General features: G+C 41.8%; 3 protein-coding genes across 8 annotated transcripts in view; 2 read left to right on the forward strand and 1 right to left on the reverse strand.

The window, feature by feature from the left end:
• The first annotated feature begins 7 nt into the window (after window positions 1–7).
• Window positions 8–6,001, forward strand: si:ch211-223a10.1 (palmitoyltransferase akr1). Its single transcript, XM_035662950.1, has 10 exons — window positions 8–275; window positions 917–1,052; window positions 1,179–1,289; window positions 1,374–1,506; window positions 2,063–2,241; window positions 2,435–2,508; window positions 2,630–2,792; window positions 2,881–2,963; window positions 3,346–3,536; window positions 4,436–6,001. The coding sequence occupies exons 1-10, from the start codon at window positions 155–157 to the stop codon at window positions 4,922–4,924; spliced, it is 1,680 nt and encodes a 559-aa protein (XP_035518843.1). The 5' UTR covers window positions 8–154; the 3' UTR covers window positions 4,925–6,001.
• A 620-nt stretch (window positions 6,002–6,621) lies between these two features.
• Window positions 6,622–18,222, forward strand: arhgap22 (Rho GTPase activating protein 22). Of its 2 annotated transcripts, XM_035663211.1 has the most exons (11): window positions 6,667–6,758; window positions 7,492–8,095; window positions 11,719–11,915; window positions 12,661–12,748; window positions 15,046–15,174; window positions 15,335–15,545; window positions 15,637–15,769; window positions 15,853–15,926; window positions 16,339–16,460; window positions 16,572–17,589; window positions 17,670–18,222. In XM_035663211.1, the coding sequence occupies exons 2-11, from the start codon at window positions 8,062–8,064 to the stop codon at window positions 17,887–17,889; spliced, it is 2,226 nt and encodes a 741-aa protein (XP_035519104.1). In that variant the 5' UTR covers window positions 6,667–6,758; window positions 7,492–8,061; the 3' UTR covers window positions 17,890–18,222. The 2 variants fall into 2 exon arrangements, with proteins under 2 accessions (XP_035519103.1, XP_035519104.1); XM_035663210.1 differs by lacking the exon at window positions 7,492–8,095 and having other exon boundaries at window positions 6,622–6,758.
• Window positions 18,223–18,301: 79 nt separating this feature from the next.
• Window positions 18,302–27,754, reverse strand: part of mapk8a (mitogen-activated protein kinase 8a) — a 10,092-nt gene continuing 639 nt past the window's right edge. The window contains exons 2-13 of one of the 5 annotated variants that reach the window (XM_035663213.1): window positions 27,168–27,231; window positions 25,859–26,025; window positions 25,522–25,651; window positions 25,370–25,428; window positions 25,094–25,232; window positions 23,951–24,116; window positions 23,094–23,165; window positions 22,490–22,672; window positions 22,265–22,389; window positions 22,067–22,130; window positions 21,084–21,161; window positions 18,302–20,340 (exon numbers count right to left, since the gene is read on the reverse strand). In XM_035663213.1, the coding sequence (XP_035519106.1) occupies window positions 20,162–20,340; window positions 21,084–21,161; window positions 22,067–22,130; window positions 22,265–22,389; window positions 22,490–22,672; window positions 23,094–23,165; window positions 23,951–24,116; window positions 25,094–25,232; window positions 25,370–25,428; window positions 25,522–25,651; window positions 25,859–25,980 (1,317 nt within the window). In that variant the 5' untranslated portion in view covers window positions 25,981–26,025; window positions 27,168–27,231 and the 3' untranslated portion in view covers window positions 18,302–20,161. Of the gene's footprint in view, window positions 20,346–21,083; window positions 21,162–22,066; window positions 22,131–22,264; window positions 22,390–22,489; window positions 22,673–23,093; window positions 23,166–23,591; window positions 23,664–23,950; window positions 24,117–25,093; window positions 25,233–25,369; window positions 25,429–25,521; window positions 25,652–25,858; window positions 26,026–27,087; window positions 27,110–27,167; window positions 27,232–27,754 lie in introns of those variants that run through there. The other 4 variants (XM_035663214.1, XM_035663212.1, XM_035663215.1 and 1 more) reach the window with 4 other exon arrangements.

Genomic DNA, 27,754 nt, shown 5'->3' on the forward strand with positions numbered 1-27,754 from the left:
TCCCCGTTACTTTGTAGCAGCGAAAGATGATCTCCCGTCTCGGTTTACATTATGATGTTGTAGCGCTTCGTCCGGGGAGCTGATTTTGTCTCCGTTGCAGTTTTTTATTCTGTCGGTGGGAATAAGAGCAGGCCGCCACCGCGCGCCCATCACCATGCATCCGATGCCCGTGTGCTCCGTTAGCTGCGGAGACATATTTGACTGTATACAGAGAGGAAACATTGAACAGTGTATACACTTCCTTCAAGATGATCGGTCAGTCCTCAAGCAGAAAGGTAAGAATGAGATAGAATAATACTAATAATAAAAATAGTCACTTTTAACCTGGTCGGTGGTTTAATTTGCAGCATATGTGGGAAACTACAGGCCACTACTTCCTGCGCGCTCCTGTAAGCTTACACATAGTTTTTAAGCCTTTAACTGACAGTGATGGTGTTTCCTGATTATGTAGCCAGAAACCTGCTAATAAACACCAACAGAACAATCATGTTATACATATGTCTTATGTTTGTAATGCACATTTTGAAATCTGTATCAGCCAGATTAAGTTATGAAGTGTAAATAATACAGCATTGAAGAAGAAGAATTTTACATTATGTGATTTTTCAAAGGACAGTTTTAAACTTCATCTTGCAACAGTGTGTCCTGTGATGTGATTTTGTCACAATGCCAGTGGGGGAAATGTAACCCTGCTGCTTCTCCTCTGTGAGATAGGCTGGCACAGATCTAGATGGACAGATCCTGTGACAATACGGCACAAAGTCACATTGTGCCAAAAGGAACCCTTACCTCCTCAACTCCAGAGGGTTTTAAAGATCAACAGGTTGACAGAGCGTGCATTTACGTCAGGCTTATATTGTTAGTCGCAGAGACTGCAGCTTCATAACCCGACTATGATGTGTTTGTCTTCATCCAGGCTGGGGTGGTTTCACCCCGCTCCACTACGCTGCCCTCCATGGTAACCGCGCCCTGGTCGACCTTTTCCTTAGTAATGGAGCTGACCCTAACCTGACATGTGACGCGGGACAGACAGCCTTTCATTTTGGCTGCAGGTGAGCAGTGGTTGCATATTTATGCCTGGATTCTCAAGGTGACAATGTCCTGATGTGATGGTGATTACCCTTTTGTTCTGAACCTAAACCTTTGTAATAACAGTTTGTACTTTTAACTCCCATCAGGCAAGGGAACATCTATATAATACACCAAATGATGCAGTATGGAGCTGATTTGCGGCTCATAGACCTGCAGGGAAAAACGTCACTGCATCATGCAGTCACTGGGGGCAACATGTGAGTGAAGGACACAACACATTGTAATGTTTGATGTTTTTGTCTTGTGTTTGCATGGCACTAACGGTTAGATGTGTCTCCCAGTGTTGCAGTGCACTATTTGTGGGAGACGGGAATGTTCCGGTTCTCAGACACAGACATGTACCAGGTGACCCCCCTTCACCTGGCCGCGTCCACAGGCAACACAGAGGTGGTCCGGTATTTGCTCAGAGAACAGGTATGACTTAGGCTTCATTCTCTTGCTCACTCACATGCTCTAGATGACCAAGAGTAAGATAAAACTTTCTCTCACAGAGCCATTCAAATCTTTTTGAGGGTAACATTGAGTCAAATAACAAGTAAGAATTAACATGCAACAACGTTTAGCTGCTTTTAGCCACTTTTAGCTCATTGTTTCGGTTTGCAAGCCAATGCATTTACAGTATAGTTAAGTGTCCCTCTCATTAACCCTTCACGTACAACTATAGGTAGCCATTTTCAGCAAATAAAATCATAATGTAAATTGAGAATACCTGTACAAAACCCAGACATAATAGCTACAACCTGACATAAACAGCTAGTAAAAAACAATACTATTGCTGAAGGTACATGAGTATATGATTTTCTTTCTGCCCCCCAATGGTCTCAATCCACATAATGTGCCCATGGCCAAGGATAATCTTAGTCCATATACTTGGGGAATGTGACAAAGATGCTTTTGTGAAACAGGGCCAAATGCATGATGTGATTATCTTTTAGCAGCTGTGCACCTCAACCCTCTGTTTGTGTTTCAGAGATGTGCTGTGGACGCAGTTGACCAGCAGGGAGCGACAGCGCTTCACGTTGCAGCAGAGAGGGGCGGAGTGGAGGTGTGCTGGACACTGCTGCAGAGAACAGGCTGCAGGATGCTCTCTCAGAAGAACCACAGCGGCCTCACACCACTGGACCTCAGCAAGCAGGGGAAAACATTTAGGTGATTGTGCTGTCTCTAGAAATCTCTGGAAAAACACTGACTATCAGGCCACGGCATGGTATAGTAACACCCCTCCCACCCCCCACCTCCACAGTACCTTATATATCCAGTATGTTCGCATTTCCAGATAGCTTTTTTCTCTTGGGATCCTGATGCTGATTAATACTTTGCTATACTGTGTATTTTTCTCCAGACATCAGCAACTCACCAAGCTACTGAGTCGGTACATTAATGAGCCAATACACCACAAGCCCACAGAGTCTCATGGTAAATATTACTCTGTAGGTTCCTTCAGTGATTAAAACAAGGCTGATGATTATGATAATAAAGACAAAGTAACATTTAAAGTGCTGCATGTGTGTGTTTGTATTGTGTCTTTTCTTACCAGTTTTGTACTACTGGACACTGTTTTTTCCAAGCCTGAGTGGAGCTTCCATCCTGCTAATAGCAGCCATGTTGGGAGGCTATGGAGGGCTAACCTGCAGTTTGCTCTTCCCTTGGCTGGCCAGAAGCATCTTCACACAGTACCACCGCATGACCACGTACCAACGGTTTGACAAACGCTGCAGAACATGTTTATTAGAACATATTTTACTGTTTGCTATATTTCTGTTGAGACACTATCTGTCTTCCTTCCAGGTTACCCAACCCAGTCTACTTGGGAACCCTTATAGCTGGTCTGTTCCATTCCCTGCTCTGCTTCTATGGAAAAATAATGCCTAATATCCTTAACAAATGTAGCACAACATTAAGCCCAAAATTTGATACTGACAATCAACAACATTTTGATCTATGACGATAGGTATTGTAAAAGTGATAGTACTTACTTGTGAATAGTCATGGACCCCAGAGGATGATTGTTTTGTTATCCTCTAACCTTTCCTCCAGTGACACCATCAAGCTAAATATTCCACTTGTATTCAGTGAATATCAAAATGTAATAGACGTAATGCAGTGAAATTTAGAAACCACATTCATGCTCCCCAGAGAATGAATACTTTGCATTTTGAGCACTCAACAAGCTTTCTTATAAACATTGTCAACTGGCCAGTATTCTCCAAACGTAACCTGTATATTCTTGTGTTTATCCTTAACCTTTTGAATGTGTGTGGCCAACCGGTGCTCTGGTCCAGGTGTCAATGATCCACTTCTCCCTAGTCCTCGGTTTGTTCTGTAAGGTTCTGACTCAGGACCCGGGGACACTGGACAGAGCAGATGCAGATCCTCGGTTCTCCTGTATCGCCGACCTGGTGGAGAACAACCAGAGCCCTCACAGGTTCTGTCCATACTGTGAGGTAAGAAATTCACATTGGTCGTGATTCAGAGAGCCATGGTGTTTTTGCACGCATATCTTCCTTTGTTATCTAGTTTAGTAAGTAGGGCTGTGCATTGGCAACAACCTGGGGATAAGATACATATCACAATACAGGGGTTACAATTCAATATATTGCGATATTTGGGTACTGTACGCTAGGCGATTTAAAAAGAAATCTAGTTATAGTATAAACACAGCACCATATGCATAAAATGCCCTCAGTTTAACACTGCTATTTTTGGTTGGGGCTTAAACACAAAAACTGATAATGAGAATAAATACAATATTACTAAATATAGTGATACAAAATGTTTTTTTGTATACCCATCATCTATTTATGGTAAATGGACTGTACTTGTATAGCCTTTCTAGTCTTCTGATCACTCAAAGCGCTTTTACACTACATGTCACATTCACCCTTTCACACACATTCACTCAGTGATGGCAAAGTTGAGACAGAAACTTACTCATTCATTCACATTCACACATACTACAACATACAGCGCTGAGGAGCCGGGGAACAACCTTCCGATTAGCGGACGACCCTCTCTACTTCTGAGCCACAGCCGCCATATTCTAACTGTCAACTTATCAGTCTTTTTGTCTAGATCTAGAAATGCATACACACCTCTCCCTACCTCTCCCCTTTAGTTCTTGACACGCCCCTGTTAAAATCTATGACACAATGAGTCAATGATGTGACAGTAAATGTAATGAAATATTTATAGTCTCTGTTAAGTTGTTAAATTTCATCCCTTTGTGGAATTAAAAAGCAGTTATCAAAAGCAATAGATGTCTGAAAGGTAGAAAAAAAAAACCTAGATTATGCTTTTGAAAAAGTTAAAGGACAGTCACAGTTTGTCTTTGTTTCCCTTATAGTTGTTTCCTCCAGACTACACCAAACACTGCAAGCTGTGTGACGTGTGCATTAAAGACTACGACCATCACTGCCTTTTTCTCAACCGCTGTGTCGGCCGGGGTAACCACCGCCTCTTCCTCCTCTTCATCCTCTCCATGGTGATTGCCCACCTGCTTTTCGTTGCCACAGCAACGAGTTACCTGTATGACAAGATGCCTGCGGGGAGTCACAGCTTTTCATTGTGGCTCACTTTGTTGGGGGAGGAGTTCTGGGTTGTGGTCATGATAGTCATGAACGCGCTGACGCTCCTTTGGGAGGTGTGGCTACTGACCGAGCAATTCGATGCCGTCGCCACGGGAACCACCACCTACTTTAGACAGTGCGAAAGCTCAGCACGACAGAGGTCACTGGTGCAGCGCTGGGTCATAGTGCTGTCGTTCCTGCTGGACGGTCGAAGGCGGGTGGGCAGCGGACCAACCGGAGAAGACAAAACTGCCATAGACATTTAAAACTGTCCGTCTGTCTTGTTGTCTAGAAAATTGTTTCATAGTGGCTCACTTACAAACGTACATTCTCAGTTTACAGAGTCTTTGGTGTGCACTCAACTTTGTGAGAATGTCCTCTTTGAAGTCAGTAACTCTCTAATGCCATATAACATGTTGTACTTGAATGTAAAGTTCGGTTATATGTCAATAATCTATTTTAATATGCAGCTAGACTATAGAGTAGATTCATCAGCAGATTTTGTGCACAAAGTGGCTAGCAGGATAACTACCACTAAGAGTTTAAATGTTCCCCTAGTTTTTAGAGACCTCACTGAATATTTGTTACTTAACTTAGCATAGTTTTGTGCAAAGTGGATATTTCCTAAACTGTGTTTTAGCAGGGAAACACCTCTGAATAAATGCTCACATTCACACCTGTTTTTATATTCCACATCAGCATAGTTTTTTTAACATCGTTGTTATTTTAAATACTAGTGTGTCATGGTGTAAAGCATAGTTCAAGGTTACAAAGATGTGTGTACTCATAACATAACATTAGCACGTCCTGTGATTAGCTAGTGATAATGGTTAATAGCGGGTGCATTGAAAGGCTTTGTTCCTACCATAATGTCATTACCTCTCTGACCTGCTCATAGCCATTTGGGCCATGACACTTCCTCTGGCTCTTACTAATGAGACATGCTCTTTTCATGCCTTCAATTAAACACACTCATTTCCTATGTGTCCCCGAGGACCATATTTCTAGATTATAGATGATGTTCCCCACACCCCTCAGAGGCTGGTGTGTCCGGACTATGTGAGTGGCTACGTCACGTGATATTATTTAGTGTCTACTGTGCTGCCTGTCGTGCATATTGGTTAAGATGAGCGCATGTGAGCCTGTGAAACTGAGTGCTTTTACTGTATTTCTGTCCCTGAATCAGTGTTATTGTATTTAACTGGCTTCCATATGTCCATACCCTAATATATTTTACATGTACTAATGTATTTTATCTGTGGTGACACAATTTCTTTTTATTTCCAAGATGATACTGTCATGTTTTTATGTTTTAAGAAAAATATGTTTAATAAATCACTGAAATCTGCCATTTATAAAAAAAAAACTTTCTCTTATTTCACTGTGTAACCAGAGAGAAACAGAGCTTTTCAGATTCAAAGCTTGTGACCTTCCTCCTCAATTTACATAGGCAAATCTCTAACAGCCAGGACATTGCATTTTACTCTGTTGTAAGCAAGGAAAGTATACAGTAATCTGCAGGAGAAACTAATAATATTTTTACAAAAAAGTCAGCAATTTTCACTTCTCCATTAAGGCAGCTGACTTCCTTTAGTGTGAGACGGACTGAAAAAGAAGAGGATTAGAGAATGGCACAGCTATGTTTTGTTTCTTTGTAAAGCTGTACCTATCACAGCAGCTGCTCTTGACTATGTGAGTCTTTCTTGTGAGAGAGAATCTGTCTCCAGACTAAGAGTCGTCTGGTCTGCCCATCCGAGATGACATGGCAAGTAATACTCGCATGACTGTCTTTATTTCCTTCCTTCTATCAGAGTCTGTTCACGTCAGCATTCTTCAGGCGCACGTCATTGGTGTGTAAATGATGGCAGCTATAGTAGTCCCTTCTCTTTGGGTATGTGGATGTCATTTGATTTGTTTCTTGGTGATTAGCAATTAAGTAGAAGACTGAGATTTGAGTACAACCATTGTTGAGACCCTAAGTGTGCCTATGTGTGTCTGCCTGGCTCTAGAAATGGTCCCAGTGGAGAAGGATACACTGTGTAGATGCCATGAAACCATCCAGGACTCCTCTGAGCAGTATAAAACTGAAGGAACTGGCAGGTAAAGCTCTTTTTTTTAAAAGTTTGTTTAAAAATGATCATAGTGCCAAGCAAGGTGATGATCTATTTTGTTGCTTAACTTTCTGTTCTCTTTCTTTTAGTTCTCATATAAAGTTAGGCTCTAATTTTAAGATGTTTGTCTGGCTCCATACCAGTCATATCTAACTGTATGTATGAGGGTATGAGCTCAAAGTTTTTACAGAATTTACAGAAGTTATGTAACTGTTATGGACCTTTTTAACTCCTTTATCAAGGCAATGTATGTTACCATTTTTTTTATTGATTGACTGTGTGAGCTGATTTTCCTCTTAAGAGAAAGCTTAGACAGCTCTCCCTTCTAGCAGTGTCTCTGTACTGTGTTTTAGTCTCATCCAGCCTCTTGAACTGGAGCATTTATCTGCTTTATCACATCCACTACAACACCAGCAGGAAGAATAGGAACAAGAACATCACACCCTTGAGTGCTGTGGCTTTCACTGTACAGATTGCTGAGTGACTGAGGCGTGTGGCATTTCCCCTAAAACCATAAATCTTAGCCTAGTCTTAACAAGTCAAGTCAACAAGTACTAAATATGAGTGTCTTACTGTGGAGTTTTGTCAGTTTTATACGCATCCACCCACATTTTTCATACATCTGCAACGGTTTATAATCACTTAGCCACTCTGCATCAAACATTAGATGGTAACAATGGTGTCAGTTAAATCAAATATATTGATCTGAGGTTGTACTTCAGGTACAGAGGAGACCATAATCAAATCTGCATGAGCAAACAACTGGAGGGATTGTGAAGACTGTGCAGCGATGGGGGAGCCGATGTAAAGAAATGGGTGACAAGACAGAGGACACACAGCCAGACATATTTATAGACGGTGAGAAATTGATACTGAGAGTGTGCAGCAGAAGGCAGAGAGACAGAGAGCAAAGGAGAGAGAGAGAGTGGGCAGGGCTCGAGGTATGTGAGAACAACAGCACGCCGGACCAACGGGACAGACAGGGGGGAGTGAGACGAAAGGAAGGAGGGGAGGAAGAGGAGAGTGTGTGGATAGGTGCTCGTAAGCGTGTGTCTGTGTGGGTGTGCGTGAGTGTGTGAAATCAGACAGAGACAGTGTCCAAGTGCAAGACAGTGAGCCGGGTAAGGAGAGAGAGAGAGAGAGATGCTCAGAGAGGATGAGGAGTAACAGGGCGAGGCAGCAGCGAGAGGCGCTGAGTGTGTGTGTGTGTGTGTGTGTGTTTGAGGAATAGTGTGTGAACTGAGGGATGCAGTCATGTCTCTGTGAGAGGGAGCAGCACAGCAACGGTAACCATGCTGAGCCCCAAGATAAAACAGGCACGCCGGGGTAAGCTCAGTCCCTCCTCCTCTTTCTCCATCCCTCCTCTACGCTCCGTCTCTTTTCTCTCTTTTAATGCTTCTTTCTGTCACCTCTGCAGCCCATCTCTTTATTCCCTCTCTCGCTGTCTCTGCAGAGCTCCATCTGTCCTGCTGTCTTTGTAATAATGTAACATCTATACTGTTATCAGTTCTTTCATTGATAATGACATCAGAAAGGTGTAACAGTGCTAGGTTAGCAACAAATCTGCACACCGGTGTCATTCTGCATCCCAGTGACTATTGTTATCAGCAATGACCTGAGTTTTCTTGCATGATGTGAAGTGCTGAGGCTTTTATCTTCTGTGTCCAGTGCTCATTGAGAGTTAACAGGCTCTACTACGGTGATGTAATCCCTCATGTGTCTTGATTATACTGTCCTCATTCCTCGAAGATTTGATCCTGATGGGGATACTGTGGGTTGTAGTAAACATGGCTGCTGGAAGGATAATCCTCCCTCCAACAACGGTCTGCATCCTGACATGTTCACACCTGAGCACATGACTACACCTCTGTTTATTCAGGGTTTATTGGGTTGGATTTTGGTTGGCATGATTTTGAGCAGGTGACAGACAGATCAGAGGCGGTGAAAGGAACGTGAGGCTCTCTCCTCCTGTAAATCACAACAGCTGACTGTCAAACATAGTTCCTCTAACACGGGGTGAAATCCACTTGTGACCGCTGAAGTTGGAACGCCCAATATACATGCCTCTCACATGACTGTGTGAAGATGAATAAGGAAGCTGTAAATCACAGCAACAAATCCTGGCACAGAGATTATCACGATGCAAAGACACTGCTCTTCATAGCAGGTGGTTGCTATAGACAACCGACACACACTGTTTTAGGTGGCTAGGGGAGTTGTGACAGTTGCCAGCTTATCTCAAGGAAATGCACTAACATTGTTTTTTAGAGAGGGGAGATATAAGTCTGTGACAATTCCCAATCTTCTTGAATTAATATTGGGTTTTTATATGAAAATGATCATAACAGAGAAAAGTGTTTGCACAGCGGCTTTAAGACCCCTTACTTGTGTGTGTGTATATGTTTATGCCTCATTTCTCCCCTGGCAGTCATTGTCTTACTTGAAAACTGCCGTAAAAAAAAAAGTAAGACCATAAAAGATGATGGGAAGGAAGAGTGCCTCTCCTTTCTCCTTCACGAACACAGTTGGAGAGTGAAGCAGCCACGTCGGTTTGCTTGCCACGTTTTTTGTGCGCTTGCCATCTCTCATTTGCTGTAATGGTATTCTCCTTTGATTAGATTCCCAGCTCTGCTCTCCTCTGACCCTTTAATGCAGCATCATTCAGGGCGAACTCATACAGCACCACAGAGCTGGATCTGCACTCAAAAGCTTATATAAGGCCAGAATACTAAAAGCAGTTAAGAAGTGTTGAGTCTTACGGAAAGACGATATTGGGGTTTTAGGCTTCTCTCCATTATCTGTGTGGCTGAATAATTGTCATTATAAGGACATGTGAAAGAATAATGAAGGGCTTAAGTCAACAAGATATGATCCTTTTGAGACCAGATTTTCATTAAAGAGGCCCTGTCCAAAGTGAAGTTACAGTTGATACTATACCATGTTAATTATAATCATCACATTATCATGGGCTCATTTATATGTAAAAGAAAATACCATTAATTTGTGTGTAGTTGACATTTGTTAATATCTAATAAATTATAACAATCTAATACATTAATTATTCCAATATTAGTTGAATTATTTAATTCCTGGTGTGTAGTAAGTAGCAGGAGTGAACATCCAGAAGTTATTATCAGTACCAATGTACCGAAGTATATTAATTCAAGTAGGGTACTCGTAATGTACCATTTTTGAGGTGCTTTTACTGTATTAGAGTATTTCCATCGGGTGCTGCTTGACATTAATTTCAGAGGGAATAAATACTTTGTACTCCATTAAATTTGACAGCTATGATTACTTTACAGATTAACATTGTACAAAACGTGTGCAGAGATATTCATAAAACAATAAATTCTAAATATGGGAGGGAATTTGAATGGTGATTATATACATGATTTTTTATGACTCCAAATGTACTTTCTAAAATTAATACATTGATGAGAGCGGACTGCTGGAGAGAATGTGGTGAGGCAAAGGCAAAAGTTTTAAAATCATTCTGACAGCCGGTCATAATGGATATTATGGGTATTTTTAACAACTCAATAGACATTATTCAAGGAAAACCAACACTAGAGCTGACATGGGGAAATGACCAGTACCTATATAGAATACTTAAAACCGCAGCCATGAAGCAACAAGGAACTGGCTAAAACCTTTAAGCCCATCAGTTCTAAGACGGAAAGAAACAACACAGGACATCTCAGAGATGTGTGAGTGAGAAATGAAGAAGCAGAGACAGTGGTTACAGAGTTGTGGAGTTGTGAGGCCATGAATTAATTTATGAAAATACTCACAATTACTACTAATACAATACATTACATTGCAATACATTTACTTCAGTATTGTACTTAAGTACAAATTTGAAGCTCTGTACTTGTACTTTGATTGTGCATATTATTTTATATGATATGAGGCAATACACCTTGAGTAATACTATTCCTGAAAAGATAAGAATTTGATCCTTGTCCAATCATAGCTCTTTGCTGACAGTGGATTAAAAAACAGTTCCTCTCAGAGATTTCCTGCCTCTTTTTTTCAAAAATGTACAAGACGTGGCTCCGTCCGCTGTATTTATAGATCCTGCTCTGCTGGCTTCTGCTGTCAGCGTACAGTTTTGTTAATGACTGCTTCACGTGGTCTCATCTCTAGTCTTATCCCTTCCCAGCAATCATGACTCTGCAAATGAAGGACATCCAGAAAGAGGAGAAATAAAATGTCCAGACAGAGAGCTGATAAGCAAGAGGGAGAGAGAGGAAACAGGAGAGAGATTTCTGTCCAGGCCCTTGCAGATACCTCCCCTGCTGTCCTCAGCAGAAAGCAAGATGCAATTAACAGGAAAAAAGACGCCATTGATTTCTCTCTCCTCTCCCCCTGCCTTATGTTTATCTCTTTCCTTCTCTCTCTCTCCCCCTGACTCCCTAGGGATCACTCTACTGTCACTGTTTTTGCTCTATATCTTCGGCATACCTATGCTAATATATAATCCATGCTTATAATCAGTCTGCAGCAGTTAAAGCACAACCTGATCCAAAGCAAAACTCCTCTCTGTACATCAGTGAAACTCAAAGTAATACATGCCCTCATTAATATCTGAACCACATAATAAAATCTAATGGAATACATAGGTGGGTTTCATCTTAAAAGCAAGAAGTCTTTGCAGCAAAATGGAGGCCATGCCTTGGTAGGTCGACTCAAGAGGAAATCCGGATGCATGGTCAAGCCTGTGGGCTTAGCTGTGCCCAAAGGAGACTTCAACGAATAAGGGTTCAGAATCGTCTCTGGGTGAATCTTTAGAATAATAGCAGAACAACAAAGAAATAAAATCCTGAAATAACATGTATCCTCTGTCTTTATGTAACCCTCTATTTCTTCTTCTCTCTGTCTCACTCATTATTCTGATGCTCTTAATCCTGCAAGCTCACTTTATCTCTATGTGTGTGTCCATGCAGCACGGTCTAAGAGCATGGTGCTTGGAGAGTTGTCTCGGGTCTCCAGGCCCTGCTCTCCTCTGGATCAGGAGAAAGCACTGAAGGCAGGCTGGCTGAAGAGACAGCGGAGTATCATGAAAAACTGGCAGCTGCGTTGGTTTGTCCTGAGGACTGAAGCTCTGTATTTCTACAAGGACCAGGATGAAACCAAGGCCCAGGTGACACTCACAAAATAACGTGTATATATATATACATATACAAGAGTCACATATATTTGGATTAATACTGGTTTGAAGCCTAGATAGATGGATAGAATTTCCTCAGGGTCGGTCGATCCATTGTGTACTCCAACTCTGAAGATGGCTTATGTGTGACGCTTGTGTGCTTACTCTTTTAAGTAATCTTTTTCAAGTAAAATGTAGCTCTTTTCTGCATTATGTGACCATGATTTTTAAAGCTACACACTCTCATCTTTATATTACTGGTGTCAAACTATAGCTGGATATTTCGACATAGCCGACATAGCGGATCATTAAGACATTAAGACATCCCCACACTCTTCATTACAGCTGCAGTGTGTTGTTATTGCCCTGACACACACACCGATAATGTGGTAACTAGCTGCCCTGTGGTTCTGCTGTAAGCACTTAGTATGTGACCTTTGACCTTCTCTATGCTGGATGGATCAGAAATGCAAGTACATCAGGAAGAGCGAGAGGGATAAAGAGATGAAGAGATGTTTCCCTGAGTCATCCCTCCCTCCATCATCATTACCTCCTTCTGTTGGATGAAAGCCCAGAGCCCGCTGTACTCAGAACTCTATAATGTTTTAAATTCACTACACGTCCAAGTCCAGAAATACTAATTGATTTGTTGTTTGGCCCCTTAATACCAGTGATATGGGTATTGCCTGTCTGTCTTTCTATCTGTCGGTCTCATGCCTTTCTCTGCTTTCTCCTGCAGGGTTGTATTCCTCTTCAGGGCAGTCAGGTCAATGAGCTGCCTGCCAATCAGGACGAGTCCGGTCGCCACCTTTTTGAAATTGTTCCAGGTGAGTTGGCATGGTGACAACCTCAGATAGTATGTAGAGTATGTGAGTAAGTCTTGTTCAAGGGATATGCTGAACCATCTCTTTAGTGCTGAGTGCCAAACAGAAAAACCACTGAGATATAGGATAGGATATAATTTCCTAACCTGACTGTGCCTGATGGTTTGTTACACAGAACCATCTGGGAAGTCATCGTCAAACTATTTGGAAAAGGGCACACACTTTCAAAATATACTATACTACAAAAAACAGAAGTAAATAATATCTTCATATGAGTCACAGACTATAACACATGCATGAAAAATGCGGACCAGCAGATGGGATGTGACTGCCACAGCCATGTGTGTAAGCATTAAACAAGGACTTCATTCATTTCTTGTCTTGACAGCGTGGGGTTGGCATGATTACAGTCAGCATAGTGGACAGTATGTGCCGCACATAGATCAGAAAGATCAGAGAGAGACAGAGAAAGAAAGAAAGAAAGAAAGAAAGAAAGAAAGAAAGAGGAGGAGGTTTAGGTTTTGTATTAGAAAGAAAGAAAGAAAGAAGAAAGAAAGAAAAGAAGTTGCAAGGTTTGCTTAGATAGACATGAAGTCAAGCATTAAAAGATATAACCCTGTAAGTAGTTACTGGGTGTGATGGCAGTGCCTCTCGTAGAATGGTATCTTTGGTTATATCAGCGTAGATTCACCTGCAAGCATCCATTCTTCTTAAGGGCTGTCGCTGCTCAGTCGTAGCCCCTTTTTCCCACTGGTGCTACAAGTTCAACATGGGCCATTACTGCAGCAGGTTGACTAACACCCTGACACTTTATCCTGAGGATGGGGTTTCCATTAATGATGGTAGTAAGTACATTTTTCTTAGCTTTGGTATTCAAAGAGGAGGATGTATTGGATTGTGTGTGTGTGTGTGTTCCATATATACAACAAGATATTGATTTGTCACATTCAGTACGTCCCTCAGTTTGTGACCTGCATTCACATATTGTGCAGCTATGTTTGCTTTCTTTTTTTTATAATCAATGGGTAACAGCTCTGCATGCATTGGTTGGTGATTTCCTTTGTATGTTTAATATGGACATACAGAATTCTGCATGCAGGGCCTTTTATGAGATGCCTGTCCCATCTAGTGTAGTCCTGATTATTGAGTGGACTCCAAACTTACATGAATGTCAGCACATTTAACAGCTACTGCAGGGCTGCATTTTGGTAAATGGATCACACAGCATCATTAGCAGGTGAGGTCACATACTGTATTAGACTCTTGTAGTCTTGTAGTTGTAGTTATGTTTTTAAATTGTATTGTGTTTCTGTGTTTGTGCACACAAAGGACCACGCTAGTGTTAACACTTGTTTTAACTCAGTTACTATGGAAGACATTGAGGGCTATAAGCCAATTTCCATACAAATTAATGGAGACCAATGACTGCCTACTAATTCAGAAAAAAACACTTAAAACTTAATGATGTGTTTGCAAACTATTTGTTATTTGCAGTCAATGGGGTAAAACATGCAAATACACCAGTGTGGTCTTGTAACTTGCGAGATGGTGTCTAGTGTCACTTTGTGGAGAAAGTTTGTTAGTGAAAAGACGCAGAGGGAAAGGTCCCGGACAAAAAGAGACTGAGTGAGAGGCATGGTGCAGTTGCTGGTGTCCATAGGGAACACTACACTTTCTGGGTCATTTCTCTCACACACAACACACTATGCACCACAATGCAGGATTTAGTAATGAATGCAGGTACTGCTATATAGCTTACACAGCAAGGCATATGCATCTCTGTCTTTTGCATTGGTTTTGTAAGAAGGTTTTCATCAGTACAAAATGTAAGAACATTTTATTTTTAAGATCAGTTTTGATGCCTTTATCTCCATCTGTAATTGAGTAGTGCTTCTTCTACCTCTTCAAAAAGCAAGCGTCACACATAAGTCACATAAAGGGAAGGAATTTCACATAGTGTAATCAAAGGTAAACAGAAATAAACTAAAATGTCAAACTAAAATGTCAAACCCAGTGATATCAAGCTGGGTCCAGCCAGAGGAAGGACAGGGGGAGCTGCATGGCTGTGTCTTTGTACTTTACAGGGGTTCTTGAGGTAATAAGGTTATTGAAAATACTGATGTTTGTAGTCGGTAGAACCCACTTGTTTACAGATGATGATGTTAATGTGAAAAGCAAAGTCATCTGCAAAAGCTGTATTGGTTCTGGTGTATGATTCTGCAAGTACAGTGGTTTTGGAGATGTGTCAGTCATTTTGTCCTATCGATCCAGAAAGTAATGGAATATGAATGTGTTTTCAGGGGGGGCTGGAGAAAAGGACCGAACAGGTATAAGCCACGAATCATTCCTGCTGATGGCCAACTCTCAGAGTGACATGGAGGAATGGGTCAGAGCCATACGTAGAGTCATATGGGCTCCACTCGGAGGAGGTGCGATTCTTAAACATATACATACACATACACACAAATGTACATAAAGCACTGTTTGCTGTAATTAAGCAAATAAATGATTAATGTTTCAAAGAGGAGAATTTCTTATGAGCTGTTAATGACCTGATTAGTGTTGATTTTCTGTGTCATGTGGCTGCAGGTGTCTTTGGGCAGCACCTAGAGGAGACAATGTTGTACGAGGCCCAATGTGGCCCTCAACGACTGGTCCCTGTGCTGGTTGAACAGTGTGTGTGCTTTATACGTGAACACGGGCTCAAGGAGGAGGGCCTCTTCAGGGCCCCCGGACAGACCAATCATGTTAGAGAGCTGCAAGATGCGTTTGACCGTGGCGAGAAGCCAGTGTTTGACAGGTGACATGCTGGGAAGAGGCATTTTATCTATAGCAGCATGCCAAGCTATAATCTATGCTGGATAGTATTCTTTATGTCTACTCTCTTACAGTACCACAGATGTCCACACGGTGGCATCACTGCTAAAGCTGTACATACGGGAGCTGCCAGAGCCTATAATTCCATTCTCCAAATACACACAGTTTCTCTCTTGTGCTCAGCTTCTTACCAAGGATAAAGCTATGGTAATTCCACTTCTCTTTAACATTTTACTTGTATATTTCCAAACTCTTGCATTGGCAATAAGCATGTCCTTTTTTTAATTAAGGGTATCTTAGAGCTGGGCAAACAGGTGAAATCCCTTCCTCAGGTCAACTACAACCTCCTTAAATACATCTGCAAGTAAGTAAAGAGTCTTGTCGTCTGTTTATCAGCAGTTGTTAAGCTCACTGATGTGACTGATTGGTTTTATTGCTGCCATTTCCCATTCACTGTTTGATGATTGAGGATTTGACACCCTGTCATGCAAGAGAAATAACATTCATTACACCCACACCCTCGTCATCAGGGGAAGTGACATAACATTGGTTGACTCTGAGTGTGTATAATTTCACATCTTCTCTCCCTGCCTTCTGCATCTATAAAAAGATCATCAGCTGAGCCCACACAGCAGCCAGAATCATGACTCAGTCCTCCTTTTTCATAAGTTTGAATTTTACTGATTTACTGAAGAACAAGGGGGGTTTCAGAGCCGTCACTACTGATGATTTTACATATTTGGAAATAAGTTCTGCTTGTTGTTGTGTCTGCTCAGGTTTCTGGATGAAGTTCAATCTCACTCCAATGAGAATAAGATGAGTGTTCAGAATTTGGCCACCGTGTTTGGACCCAATATCCTTCGTCCCAGAGTGGAGGATCCAGTTACCATGATGGAGGGTTCGTGATAATGTCATCATATTTATAAATTTCAATAAATATGTACAATGTCATTAAACATTTCAAGCAGCTGTATTACTTATGTGTATGTGTCTTTGTCATTATAAACAGGAAGTTCACAGGTGCAGCACCTGATGACTGTGCTGATCAGTGAACACGTCAGACTTTACCAATTGGAGGAGCCGGAAACCGAGAGCAAGATCCCCCCACAGCAACAGCAGAGTAATCTACAACGGTCCAAAGTGCAGTGGCTCTCACAAGAAGACACTGACCCCCCACCCTCCTCAGGCACAGGCTCCAAAACCCCTAAAGAAAAACTCCAATCTTCTACCCCTTCTACGGACAGCAAGCCAACTGCACCAAGCCCCATTACAACGTCGGAGAAGTGTGAGGATGATCAGATTGAAGTGAAGGGCAAAAGTAAAGCAGAGGAGAAAGTGGATGGAAGATCAGATAGCAAAACGGAAGGGAAAAGTGGAAGTGAAGTAGCTGTTAGCCCCAGTAAACAGTCTAAAGCCCTGCCCTCCTGGAGGTGCTCCTTCAAGGGTAATGCAGCATCTGGGGGGCCAAGGGGGAAAATAGGGGGGTCAGCAGGAGATGTGTCAGCAGCTGGTGGGAGCAACTGGCTGATGAATGGCCTGTCGTCCCTCCGAGCTCACAGGCGCACCACTTCATCAGGTGAAAGACTTAAAGACTCGACACTGTCTCTGAAGGATTCCACCCTCTCCCTTAAAGAGACCACTCTTTCACTTAAGGACTCGCAGAGAGACTCTGATGAAGACTCCCCTCAAACATCCCTGTCTCACAGGGCCCTCCACCAATCCCACAGACTGTCCGCCTATGACAATGTTGCCCCATCCAGTCTAAGTCTGCCTGCGGACACCTCCTCTATCTGGACGTCCTTTGAGATCTCGTTGGCCGAGCCAGAAAGAAGTGATAAGGCAGTGAAATTAGGGCAGGGTCAAGAGAGACCCACAGAGGTGAGGGACAGTACAAATACTCCAGACCACAGCGCAAGCGGCACTGAGGACGATCTTGCAGGAACAAATGAAGGTCTCACCAACATGCTGACCGAGCTCAAGCAGGAGCTGAAGAAACAGAGGACGAGCTATGAAACCTGCATTCGCAAGTAAGAGTCACTTATAATTTTCTGTCAAACAACCAATCAGCATGATGTGTTATTTATAAGCTCTTTCTCTCTTTTTTGAGGTTGGAGGAGTCCTGCTCCAAGTACCAATCCCAGGTAAACCGCCTCGAGGAGGAGCTGGACCAGGAAAAGAAGAAGTTTCACATGCTAGAGATCCGACTCAGGAACTCGGAGCGGGCACATCAGGACGCAGAGAACCGAAACATTCTCCTCCAGCAAGAGATGGAGGAGTTCTTCAAAACTCTTGGGGATCTGACCACAGGGGCAACACGGACCAACTAGATCAAACCAACCTGCCTTCATCTGGTCCATCAGAGGAGGAGCTTAATTACTGGGAAGACCAGCCAGCCCCAAAGCTTTGAAGACCAAATACCTCTAGTGCAGTACTACTTGCCATCGTGTCCTCTTTAGTACAGCCGTCCTGTGCCTACACTGACCAGTGCCGGTGCCAAATGAGAACTCCTCTGGACCAAGCACCTCTTATTTTACCATTCCACAAAATTCCTTATAACTTATGGTCCTTATGACCTATTATACACCATAGGCAATGTAGATGATTATTTATTGACTAAAATGCAGAAAAAGCCTTATTTATGAGGTACAGTCTTCCCATACACACCTTGTTCATTTCCCCTTGTAATTCATATTCTTGAAAGAAACGTAAACTTGACAGTCAAAAAAACAATGTGAGACATTAAAATTCAACTCTTTTATTTGTTGGAGTTGAAGGTAGACAGTTTCCATTTCTGATGTATATAATTAGTTTGTTAGTGAGGCAATTTCATATCCAAAGGCTAAAATTCACACAACTGGCCTTACCAAGACACACCACAACAGGTTAACTCTTTGCTGTCAGTGTTTGGCCAAACCATCAGAAGACTGCAGCATCACCCCAGTAGTGCTGAATGGCTTTCCTTTCTTTCCTCTAAATGTACCTGCACTAAAACCAGATTTGCTCAGAGAAAACTCATGCGTAGTCTATTCTATCTTTTCTATTTTTGAGGAGATGGAGGAGAGGAAAACCACAAAAAAGAGGAAGCCACAGTTGAAATGTGGCCCAGAAAGGGTCAGGACATGCGTCACAATCCCCAAAGTGCATTCTGGGAGCTGATGCTAGGGGTCACTGCCTGGAGTGCCCAACCATGAAACGGGCAAAATGACAGGTTGGGAATTTGAGCCATCAAATACATCCAAAGGTTATCATGGCAGGTAGCAAATGCCTGTTTCCTGACTCTCAGAAAACATACATACATCTACGGTAAAATGTACAGATCAATCACTATACTAATCTATGAATTATATTGCACAGAAAAACAAAAAAGGAAACAAAATGCATATAAATAGTACTTCTGAATGAAATGTACATTACATACAATAGACGCCTCCTTAGCTTGAAATAAATAAATAAATAACACAAATAGTGAAAAAAAAAGGATCTTTTTTTCGCATTTCTTTCGAATGATGTGTGCCATGAGATACATACTGTAACGTGTATTTGAGAGTGTGTGCATGTGTGAGGTAGAACTCAGAAAGACGCACCACAGAAGAGAGGGGCATCTGCCACGGAGAGGACTGAAAATCATTGAACTGAGTAAGGGCACTTAAATTAAATATCTTAAATATCAGACAGCTGTGAATAATGTCTGAAAGAACCTGCCAAAAGGGTAAAGTGACTAATTTAGACTTAGTCTCTGGTGACAGTCCCCAAACACAGAACTCATTCTAGCCAGTGCAGTGGCCTATATTAACTTGTTACAGCGCTAACATTAATCACTGGCTCCTCACTACGCCACATTTCTATTCACTTACATTCACCCTGTTCTTCCTCATCCAACAGACCATCGCCTACAAATCACATCTATGTAAATAAGTTCAAATACAGTCAGTTAACAGTATGCTATAGTAAAAAAAGAAATTCAGTGTCATAGGGTAATAAACCATTTGACTGCTTGTCAAGATGCACACAATCAGAGGTGACATAATACTAAGAAATAAGTTAACTTGGATAAACCAAGGGACGCTTTCTACAAGAAAGATGAGGAACAATATCAAAATAAAATCATCCATTTGCAATTGGATCCAAGATGAAATGTGCTATAGTCTACTGTTAAAGTCTAAATTGGTGTAGATTCATTCAAATGTCCCAAAAATAATACAAAAATGCCAAATGAACAATTCAAAAATATACTCAACGTAATACTGCAGTGCCAACAGTAAGTTATTCGACTGTGTAGCAGCAGCTAGAAAACAGCAATGTGTGAAGTACACTCAAATCCCTCTCTTTCATAACATACATCACAGATTCACATCAAAACATACTCTGATTCTTTGCAGCAAAAATACAGTAATAATGATACAATTTCAAACCACAATCATTTACAGCAGTGTAAGGGGGAGGGGGAAATAAAAACAAACTGTACATTAAAAGCGCAGTTCTACAAACTAACATGAGAAGTTCCATTGGCCTAAACCCTCTCCCATCACACGCTCTGATGAGGAAAAGGTTTGTGTTTGTGTGTTGGTGTGTGCATGTGTGTTGTATAGTATGTGTGCGTTATCTGCAGCAGGCCAGCGCACCTAGAGAGGTGTGGCTGTCCAAGCTGCTGTCTGTTTCAGAGGTCATGGTGGGGTCACTGCTTGGGTCAGTGGGCTCTGTGGACATGGACGAGACATCGTTGGCCGAAGAGGAGGAGGACGATGTGGGCTGAGGGGGGCTGTCGATCACTGCTGCACCTGTGCTGCGAAAAACACACGTCAACGAATAGGTTTCATTGAAATACACACGATACTGGCATTATCTCATGAGCCAAATACGCACGGGTAAACAATGCCTCAAAGTCAAAACTAAACCACAGTTATTTAACCATTTCAGCTACACTTTGTGTGCAGTTAGGGGCTGCTGCAATGCTACAGAGTTGGGAAAGAAAATAGATTCTGAGAATAAAAACATTGAAGAAAAAAAGGTGTAATAATTTGAGAAAAAGTCCCAATATTACAAAGAAGTTATATTGTGAGAATAAAGTAAATTTTTTGGGTGTGTTTTGTGTTGTCACCATCATATAACCAGTACACAGCTGCTGGTCTGTGTACATAGACCAGCAGTGTTTCTGCTTGCTTGGCATTATGACTCAACAGGCAATACATTTAAAACATAATTCTCAAAATCTGACTTTATTCTTAAAACATTTCAATTATAAACTTTAAATATTCCTTTTATTCAGGAAATATTACAACTTTAATCTTGAAATCTGATTATGGCCCTAATACACCGATATACTTCACACTGAATATTGAAATGCTGTTGAAACAATGGTCATATGTAACTAAGATGTTTAGGTAAAAACACCAAACACTTACAGCCTACATCAATCCTCTGATAAATATCATGTGCCTCTAACAAACAGAAATAGCAGTGATTCACTATAATTCATCCTTTCCAACTCTTCTTATCTCCAAAAGTTATAATGATTACTCACCTAAAGGAGGTGGCTGGCCTCTTATCACTCCATTTTTTGTCCACTCCTCCCATTCGCTCACTTCCTTATAAATTAGCACTGCAAATTAAATGAACAGGAGAAGGTTAACTGGGGTAGGTAAGACGGAGAGGAATCCCTGATGCATGTATCACAGTATGTGATACACGTTCTGTATACAGTCAGAGCGTATTGCATACTGTACAGTCCAAACAGCATCATGTTTCTAATTTGGACAGGCTGTGCCGGTGTGACCCTTCTAAAAAATGAGTGAGGGGTCGTTATCACCTGGCAGGGGGTTAAGGATGAGCTCATCCTGCTGCACAACTGAAAGTGATATTTACTCACAATCTTAAACCCTTGCATGCTCCACAGAATCAGGTTCCCCCACAGTGGAAAACACTAACCGAGAGGCTTTAAAAGGGGATTTCAAGTCACGCAATGCACCCTCTGGCAACGCTAGTGGAGACACAGACCTCCTTGGGCAACAATGTCTGTGACCAAATGACTGCATGTCTACACATTCACTGGCAGTCCCACTGGATTTATGTAGACATAGTTTATTTCTGCGCTTTCCATGAATAGAAATAAACATGTCACCACTCATGAACTGCTAATCATAGATCTGACCAACTGGCTAGTTCTATTTCATTGCAAACACATCTGATTTGCTCAAAATTGAATGTATTAACTAGTGGATAGCTTTAATAGTGACTAGTAGTTGCATATTAACATAAAAGATAGATTAGAACCAAAATTCAGCTATCTACGCGTACTTCTTAACCTATACCTCGTAGTGTTTTGAAATGGTAAAACTAAGTATTTTATCAGACTATTCACTTCTACCACTACTGAATGAAGTAGATCTTAGCACTGTGGTTAATCCTGTGCTGCACCGGGAGCCAGAGGGTAAATAATACACCGAAACTGAATGTGAAAAGTGAAGTGTTCAGTGTAGTGTTAAGAATCTTAATATGCTGTCTAACCTTTCCACTCCTCCACGGTATGCTCCCTCTCATCCAGCTGTTTGTCCAGGACTTTCGGAGGGGGCTGAGAAAGAGAAAATGGCTTAAACGGCACATTGGTGGTTCGAGAGCGACGCCAACTTTCCACTTGTAGTGATGTAATTAAAATCTCATGTAACCCATTTAAGGATCATGCGGTCTCATCGGCGATCCACTTACCGCTTCCACTTCAGCCGGGTCGTACCAAACATTAATGTAGGGGTGCTGCAGGGCCTCATCTACCGAGATGCGCTTGGAGGCATCAATCACTAACATCTTAGATAAGAGATCTCTAGCTTGGCTCGCTGAAGGGGAGAAACAACAAATAGATAAGATGCTGTCCACAAATGGAGTTCTTTATGATTTATGGTGATAATATGATAACGCACAAAAAAAAGATACTACCTTTCAGTTTGTTGTGGTCGGAGTCCGCAGGGAAGAGCACGTCTGGGAAGAGTTTCTCAAAACTGTATCCAGCATAGCGTGGCCTGTTTTCTACGTACGTTCTTACTGACTGGTTCAGCTTCATTAGAAAGTCCTGAGATGGAGTGCCTAGCTGCTCAATGACCTTGTTCCACTGGTCAATGTCTGAAGTGTAAATGTTAAGGGAACAGGCCACACAAACACACACACACTGTAACACACCATTAGGGCAACGTGACATTTAACTTTCTTCGAGCTAGACACACCAACAGCTCTACCTACGTAGTCTACACACACACACATACTCTGCATCACATGATCTGTAGTTATGCTGCCACTTACTCCTTTTTCCTATGCAGCTAATACATAACTACTGTGCATACTCTCTTAGCAACTACAGCACTTTATTGTCTGATTTCTTACAACAGGGGGGTGCAGGAGAGCAATGGAGGAGGTCATGTTTGTCAGGTGTAAAATTTGACAATGAATAGCAAAGTGACAGAGGGAAACTCTCAGCATGGTGTTGGATCTCTTCACACAGAATGAAGTGATGACACAGTGATCATTCAATGACGGGGAAGGATACGATCAGTGCCGGGGAACAACACGCTTCCCCTGATCATCTCGGCCACTATGCAGCCCACTGACCATACATCCACTGGAGGTGGACGGACGTTTAGGTGACAGGGAGGTGGACATGCAAACAAAATGGTGGGGGGGAGCACAAAAAGTAAGAAGAATGCAAACAGAATGGCAGCGGTGTGACAACGTTTGGAAATGAAAATGGAGAACATGCAGAATCAGCCAGATATATGATCGAGAGCAATGCAGTGTTGAGCAGATAAAAATGAAAACCGACATGTTGATGAAAATGTATACCCCATAACTGCCAGAAAGCTTTAAATAAGGCATGCTACACTCAAGTTATATTAACAATGCCCATAGCCGGGCACAAAATATTGTATTACTGCCAAGAACTGACCAGGGAAAGATCTGACAGTCTGCACAGCATGAAGCACAAACACTTTACAAAGGCTGCTCAGACGAACAGTGTGGAGACGCATTTAAAAAGACCCAAGGATACAGTCCCTTCCCGGGAAGAGGATTTTATGGCGAACCATTTCCGCCAGTATGCAGCCCACAGACCAGATGTCCACTAGTGAAGTGGAACACGGCAAACAAAGCCAATAAGAGGTGAGAGGAATGCACAACAGGTTAGTTACACGCTGGAGGCTAGTTAGTAAGCATTTTCTTACATAAAAAATCCCCATTATGTACAGAAGCACCATGCAGCTTAGAGTGTTAACAGCAAGATTTATCTTCAGCTCTCTGTATACGGGTTATAACGGATCTGTCTACCGTGTAACTGCAATTCATTTTACATTGGAAACCAACAAGGGTTGACACTGTATTGACTGATACAGTACATGGATAATCACTAACCATTGGCTTGGTAGCCCATGCCCAGGATAACCTCTGGTGCTCTGTAGTAGCGTGTAACCACATACGGTGTCATCAGGAGGCCTGTGGCAGCCGTCCGAGCCAAGCCGAAGTCCAAAATCTTCAGTGTACAATCTGACTTCACTACTATGTTGCTGGGCTTCAGGTCCTGTAGAGGAACGCAGTCAAAAATGTAACTTTTTAGACATATTGTGGAAAAAAAACTAATATGTATGTAAATGTAGCTATAAATGCATTTCTCTTAAGAGCAGTGGCATGAAGAAACACGATTCTGAGACAAAATGGACAGATTACATTACACCAGCTGTACAGTTAAAACAAGGATTATTCATAGCTTTTGCTTGTCTTTATGATCATGCTATTGTCTGTAAAAGTCATATGATAACAGACATTGTCCCTCATGACTAACATTCAGCTGATGGCCTGCAGGTTCCAGCTCCTGCAGCAGCTGTTTTCTAAAGATTACTTTTGTCTGTGTCATGTTTCTCTGCAGTACAAATTGCTTACTGAGGTGTTTTACTTGCTAGTAGCAAATGCACTTCAAGTTTACAATTTTCAGACGAATCAAGCAGTGGCATTTTACAATATTGATTTTTGTCTTTTTTCAGAGATTGGCTGCTTTTTCATTCTAATGAGAAATAATGTTTTTTTGAAACATTCCTGTAAAAGGCCTTTGCTTAATACATTTTTAAAGAACTAGCCAATACTGAGCTATTATCAGCAATCAGATTCTTTATTATGATCATTTGTCGTGACGTGCACATTTCTGATGCTAATGTAGTTTTCACCTGTCGTGAGTCTTTCTCTCTGTGATTGTAAATCAGACTGCATGCATGCATTTTACACCTGCTTACTTTTAATCCATATGGGTAATTATACATTCACCTGGCCTCAATATTGAGGTCAGAAGTCTGCATCAGACAAGCATAAAACAGAAATCCTAACCAAAATACTTCCAATATATTTTCAAGAGGGTTTTGTTGAACTATATTCATCAGCCAATAGTGCGTCATTTGACCGTTTGCCCTTACACTTCAGTGTCAAGTATCACAGCAGGTTTAACAGTTCCTCTTCCGGACACTGGCCTGGTGTTAGTCTGTGTAGTCATGGCCAGCTGAAGCTTACCCTGTGAATGATTCCGGCAGCATGAAGGTGTTTGATACCACACAACATCTGATAGAGCAGATAGGACAGCCTCTCGTGGTCCAACTCCATCTGAATGACCTGGCACAGGTTGGCATCCATCAGCTCCATCACCAAGTATCTGACACAAACAGTTTACACAAGTGGTCGAGAAGCATTTAGACAAACGCACAAGAGGGAGTAATTCAATTTTATGAACGATACACACTGTGTGTCCTAAAAGGAAAAGAAACACACACTTCACATGTAGTTACTTACACGTCTTGGAATTCTTCTAATGATTTTTGTGGCGTAAATACATTTAATAGGCCAATGATCTGTGGGTATAAAATTACATTAATCAGTAATTTACATGTCAAAATAAGGGAATCTAAAATACGTCATGTGACTAAATATATTTGCATACTCACATTTTTGTGATTGACACATTTCATTAGGACTAGTTCTCTGTACGCCCTCTTGGCATGGGTTTGATTTTGAAATGGCCGACTCAGCTTCTTGATGGCAACATTTCGTTCAAGGATTTGGTCGTAAGCAGAGCTGAAGGGAAAAGTTAGCAAATAATTTTAAAAAATATGGTCACAAATGCAGCGTAATAGATATCAAACGTTATAGATGTGTCACTTGAATAATTCAAACATCTCTGACATGCAACATTGCATGCAACGCCTCTCCTGAATGATCTGATGACGTATTGGAAAACAGTGACCCACATTTCACCAGTATGGATGAGGTAGAAACACTCACCAGACGATTCCCTGCGCTCCTGAGCCGATGGGTCTTAGATTCTGGTACCGCTTCAGTACTGTGAACGTAGAATCCCCAACGTCTAGGCTGTAGAACTCTCTTTCTCTCTTGTTTTTATTCATGGTGAAATCTTCTATTACTGCTCTCTGTGCATCCAAAAATGTCCTCTGTGTACACAAAAAATGGACACACGTTTAAACATTTTGTAGTGCCAGCCTTCTACAGATACCACAATAGCTGCTGAACAGACCAGCCAAAAATTAGAAATTCAAATCCCCGCTCCCAGGAAAAGCAGATTATGAGTAAAGGAGAAAAGACAGTGCTGAATTTCACACTTGAGGCGAGCACTGCGGTGCCTTATCGCAGCAACTCAGCAAACACACCAGGATGGAAGATTTGATATCGTCAGCAGTGGTGGCAGAACAGCAGGCCACAGGGAGGTCTACTCCATCATATGAAACATGACTCTCAGAGTGACACTGTCACACTGGAAAACCAAGCCCGGTGATAATTCCTGTGAGTTTGGACCCCAGCCCAGGACTCCAGTCTAGTCCTACAAGCAGGTCTTCCACAGGCACATGTTAACTGGGTCAAGTTGCACCATGAGGCTGTGAGCCCAGATAAGACGCAACACAGAGACGGCAAGTTTTGGGGGGGAAATGACGTTCCTGAGCACGTTTAATTTTTACATTAAAACAAAAAATGACTAAAATCCCCCCCCCCCCAAAAAAAGGGAGAAAACCTCTAACATCCGCTTCCGTTTCATCTCTTCAATTCTTATATAAGCTACGTAATCACCCTCCCCGTTCTTTCACTCTCCCGACACACAGTCCATATGAGGGATATAATTGCCAGAATAAAATGAGTCAGCTCTCCTTCTGTTCCTCCAACGTCACAAAGACGTACATCCACCTCCCTCACAACATGAAAATAGACGTGCCGCTTCTTTTTATATTTCAAAAAGAAAAACAATTACACTCTTCAGAGTTATGATGGTGCAGTTAGTGTGCAGATCTGTGTCCGTGGTTACCTGTCATTATTTTCTGTATGGCTATCCATGAGAATAATTAAGTTCCGGTCAGTGCAGGGAAGAAATCACATGCTGATAGTTTTAGTTGCTTCCTAATTAGTCACAAACACTGTTAATATTCCAATTCCTGCTGTGAAATAACTAGTAGCGATGCTTACAACTACTTGCTGCATCAACACATTCCTCAGAAATAAATTACACAGTATTGGATTGCAGTTATGTGTCAGCTGCAGTATGTTCAAGGAATGCAGCAGCCACATCGGTAGTCTAATGCAGCACCTAAGAGGTCTGGACCTCATGGATGGATAGGTTCGAAGCCAGTTAGAGCTGTGCCTTGTGTACCCTGCAAAAAGCAGAAAATACCACAGGGTCATTCCTAGACTATTCCTATCTTCTAATGACTTAACCTCTGTTTTCTCTAAAACAGCTGCTTCAGTTTAATGATTTAATGAATGGCTTCCAAAGCACATACTTCAAAGGTCAATTCAGATCCTGGCAGTGGTGCATTAATGGTGTATTATACGAACAGAAACACACACATGCTTGGAATCGGTGTCACTGTTAAACCACATATTAACACAGTATTAAATGATGGTGTAGCTTTCACCTCACACACCATAAACAATCACATTAAAACTGGTAACACACACTAATACAAATAGGTATCATATTATTCCCAAGGGTTGAATACCATTTAATGTTTCATTTACATGCATCACTCAGAAGGAAAAAAAGACAAATCTCAGCCATACACATATTTATTGTAATCTACATGGTGGGTGAAGTACCTCCTGTCACATATTACCCTCATATATGCTTAATAACCCCCCCCCCACACACACACACACACACACACGCAAACAGTC

Source organism: Morone saxatilis, unplaced genomic scaffold (assembly GCF_004916995.1).
Source record: "Morone saxatilis isolate NCDOM2014 unplaced genomic scaffold, NCSU_SB_2.0 Contig19, whole genome shotgun sequence".
Lineage (NCBI taxonomy): Eukaryota > Metazoa > Chordata > Actinopteri > Moronidae > Morone > Morone saxatilis.